Here is a 3,779-nt window from a genome sequence, read left to right as displayed (position 1 = left end):
CTAGCTAATTAAATATAAACACACACACACACACACACATATATATATATATATATATATATATATATATATATATATATATATATATATATATATATATATATATATATATATATATATAGGGATGTTTAGAATAAAAATAGTAAATACTCTGAAAATGTAAAAACACTACTTTTATGTTATTCTTTGTACAATGAATTTCGTATCCACAACTTTATGTCATTATTTAGCAATAAATAAATGAATAAGCACACTTTAAAACTAATATTAAAATTTAGTATAGTAATGCACATATACAGAATTTATAATAGAATAATAACATTCTAATGAATATATGAATAATCAAACGTTAATATTCACATTAGAATTATATCAACAATACACATATACAATATTCATTGCAGAATAATAATACAAACATAGAGTTTTTTCATTTTCAGTATTTAATTTGATCTATATATATATATATATATATATATATATATATATATATATATCACATTAATGTTAAGTAAAAAAGGTTAGTATCAAACGACAAACACTAACATGAATGAAATCTTTTTACTTTATTTTATGTATAATTGTTAAAATTACAAATTATGCAAACAAGACTAATAGTTTATTTACCTAACTGACATAACGATTCAACAAACTTTAATGATAAAGTTTATCTTGTCAACAAAACTTTTTGTTTTAATGTTGAAGATTTCAATTTTAGCAATTGAATTCGTTATACAATGCTACTAATGAAATAAAAAATACAGGAGAAATGAAATTTTAACACCTTAATATTAGAATAAATATTTGTACACATTATGCTAACGTTTACAGAGATACACTTCTGACTCCTAAACTAAATTTATTTCGTGATGTATATAAGTAATTATGGATTAAAAAAATAACTGATTACAAGATCAAGTTAGAAAAAAAAATAACAAATTGCTAATTATATTATGTTGTAGAAAAGATTTTAATAATTAAATAATAAAATTTAATATTATATTTAAATTTAAAATATTACAATATTTATAATTACCCTTTTTACAATACATTAAATTCATTGGTATTCACATATGCATATGCTTACATATGTTTATTTGTTATTTTTGTGTTAAATAGATCCTCATGACAATTACATTTTGTAGTTACATACATCTATACGTAAACATATATACGCAACAAACATTGCAACAAATCGGATATCCATAGGAACTTTCCATATCTTGAAGGTTCTAAATACTTCAAATTTTTTCTATAAGAAATAAACCCAAAACATTCTTGTATATTCATCAACAAAAGTAACGTAATACTTGTAACCTCCCACTAAAGCGAAATTGTATACATCTAAATGAACTAACTCCAACTACTCGACCTTGGACGGTTGCCCAACCTCAAAAGAATGAACAGCGGCCTAGGAATACAATTTCCAGGGGGCAGGTCATATATTTGTTTCAGCATCAAAATGTGTCATGGGCCATTTTCGTCGGTCGTTTTTTGGGCTTGTCCTTACGAAATTTACTCTCACCATGACAACTAGTCAAATGTTATAATAGTCATTTTAAGTGGGACAATGACGGAATATGTTATAAAAATTAAATACAGTTAGACCAAAATTGCAAAAAGATTCCTTTGTGCACCAGATACAAGATAATCATCTAAACTCAAGATCAAAAATATTTCCAAAGTCAATTAAAAAGAGGAAGACATTAAAGCTGATAAACCAGGAATCAGAATACTCCGAGTAACAGAACAACAAGTAGATCAACCGATCAAACCCTTCGATCTCCCTTTCTTTCTAATACATACAGTGTCTGACAATGGAAAGATGAGAAAATTAATATTTCAACTTTAGTCATTAACCTACTTTCTCATCTGCTCTGTTACCCTGTTACTTTAGCAACTTTACATGAGCACTGACCAGTTACTCTCCGTTTTAGTGTTTCTTTCCATTTTAAACCTACAAAAATAATTAATAAGTGAATTACTAAAACTACTTCCTTACTTCCAAGAAAAGGTTAATAATAAAATACTTTTTAGTTAGTCATAGGAGGAATAAGCTCACTTGTCGCATTAGGACCTCAGGAACCCATATTTCCTCAGCTATTGGAAGCCATTCTCATCTACCTTTTGACTTTGTGAAGCCGAATCAATAATATTTATCCTCTGGTGTGAATAATGAATACTCAACCCGGAGTCTGGAACGCATACTGCCTGAACCATTAAGTTTAGGGACTAAAATTTCAATTTCATCTGGCCACTCTTCTGTAGCAACCATCTCGATGAGGACGCTAGCATATCCAGCCAAACCTTTTCCTGATTCACATTTGGTTTCGGTCAATGAGTCAAAAGCTAGCGGGTTTCCAAGATTACTAGCTATAGTATTCAACCCCTCTTCAGTCCAAAGCTCGATTGGAATATCAAATATTTTAATCCATAAAGGGACTTTCTCTTCCATGGGTTTTGAGAGGTCTAACCCTGCTTCCCATCTTTGCAAATATAAAGGAACATTTTCTATTGTCCATGGGCGATTCTCCATTACATCGATCAAGCCCTTTTCGTTGTTGAATTTGAAGAAGTAGACACCTTGGTCATTCATCACCACATCCTCAATCCCATGGGCGGTCCACATATCGCGTATGTGGTGGTTGACTACTGAGTACGTGACACCTTCTCCAACCAAATAACCATATAACATATGAGGGAAAAGCTCACTACCTCTTTGAACAACATCAATCGGGATCACAGCTGCACCACTCTCTATATCGATTTGGGGTTTAATAAATTGAGGATTTAAGATTTTACTTATCTTGATCCCCGCGTCTTCTTTGGAAAAATTCATTTTCGTGTCCTCATGCTCTTGAGTCGACATGATGTTTCTATTAGCATTGAAAAATAAATCCTTACGAGTTCCAAAATTTGAAGGTTGACCCCGATCATCATACATTGTTTCACCATGATCTTGATCATCACTCATAGCCATAATGTTTCTACTTGCAACCCAAATGTCTTTATCCCATTCATATATGACAACCTCTCTCCAACCCTCCGAGATAGTTGTATGAACCTCTAGATCCTTCTTTGCGAGTTTGCTGTCTTTGGTGCTGAAGCACCCATCTCGACGATCTGAAAGTCCACTGATCACGGTTGGCGGATCGATTTTGACACTCCTAGCTGAAAAAAAAAAGTCATTAAGATCTTTCTATAGTGGAAATATTCTCAATCCTTATATTTTATGATTTAATTAGTCTTACCAAAAACAAACTTCTCCACGTTCCCGGATTTCAGGGCGATACAATTGTTGTTATCCCCAACAGAGGTATTCAGGTTAAGCAAACAGCTTTCTCCATTCTCATTCAACACAAGAGTAGAACCTCTCTCTTCCTCAAGAAGCAAAGATGCCCCATTTTTCTTCCCTTCTCTTACCGCATCATTTTCTTCTTCCTGCTCCAGTGTTAAACTTGGGAAATGAAAAACATAACTTCATTTTTTATAGATGTTTACGTGTAGGACTTAAATTAAGAATTATGTGGCTAGTTTTTTTTGAACGTCAAATCTATTCTACTCCTAAACTACTCCAAAATCTCCACCTATGTCCCTCACGGGAAAGTAAAAGACAAAGTGCAAATGGAAGGGCCGTAATGTAGAAAATACGATGCTTGGAAGGTACCGAAGAAAGTGCTCGTCTAGCATGTTGGTGGAAAAACATAATATGTACAAAGGAAAAAATGCAAATGTATTTTTTTTCATTCCTATAAATATTTTGACATATCTTTAAGTCA

General features: G+C 31.6%; 1 protein-coding gene across 1 annotated transcript in view; it reads right to left on the bottom strand.

The window, feature by feature from the left end:
• Positions 1-1,596: 1,596 nt before the first annotated feature.
• The window catches only part of LOC145122117 (uncharacterized), a 6,663-nt gene continuing 4,480 nt past the window's right edge, over positions 1,597-3,779 (bottom strand). Inside the window, exons 4-6 of the mRNA XM_079057777.1 lie at positions 3,252-3,441; positions 2,063-3,171; positions 1,597-1,957 (exon numbers count right to left, since the gene is read on the bottom strand). Coding sequence (XP_078913903.1) covers positions 2,147-3,171; positions 3,252-3,441 — 1,215 coding nt within the window. The 3' untranslated portion in view covers positions 1,597-1,957; positions 2,063-2,146. The remainder of the gene's footprint in view (positions 1,958-2,062; positions 3,172-3,251; positions 3,442-3,779) is intronic.

The sequence above is a fragment of the Lactuca virosa genome, chromosome 1, assembly GCF_052849685.1.
Source record: "Lactuca virosa cultivar CGN04683 chromosome 1, Lactuca_virosa_CGN04683_v6, whole genome shotgun sequence".
NCBI classification, from domain to species: Eukaryota; Viridiplantae; Streptophyta; class Magnoliopsida; order Asterales; family Asteraceae; genus Lactuca; species Lactuca virosa.
This window is presented reverse-complemented; position numbering and strand designations above follow the sequence as displayed.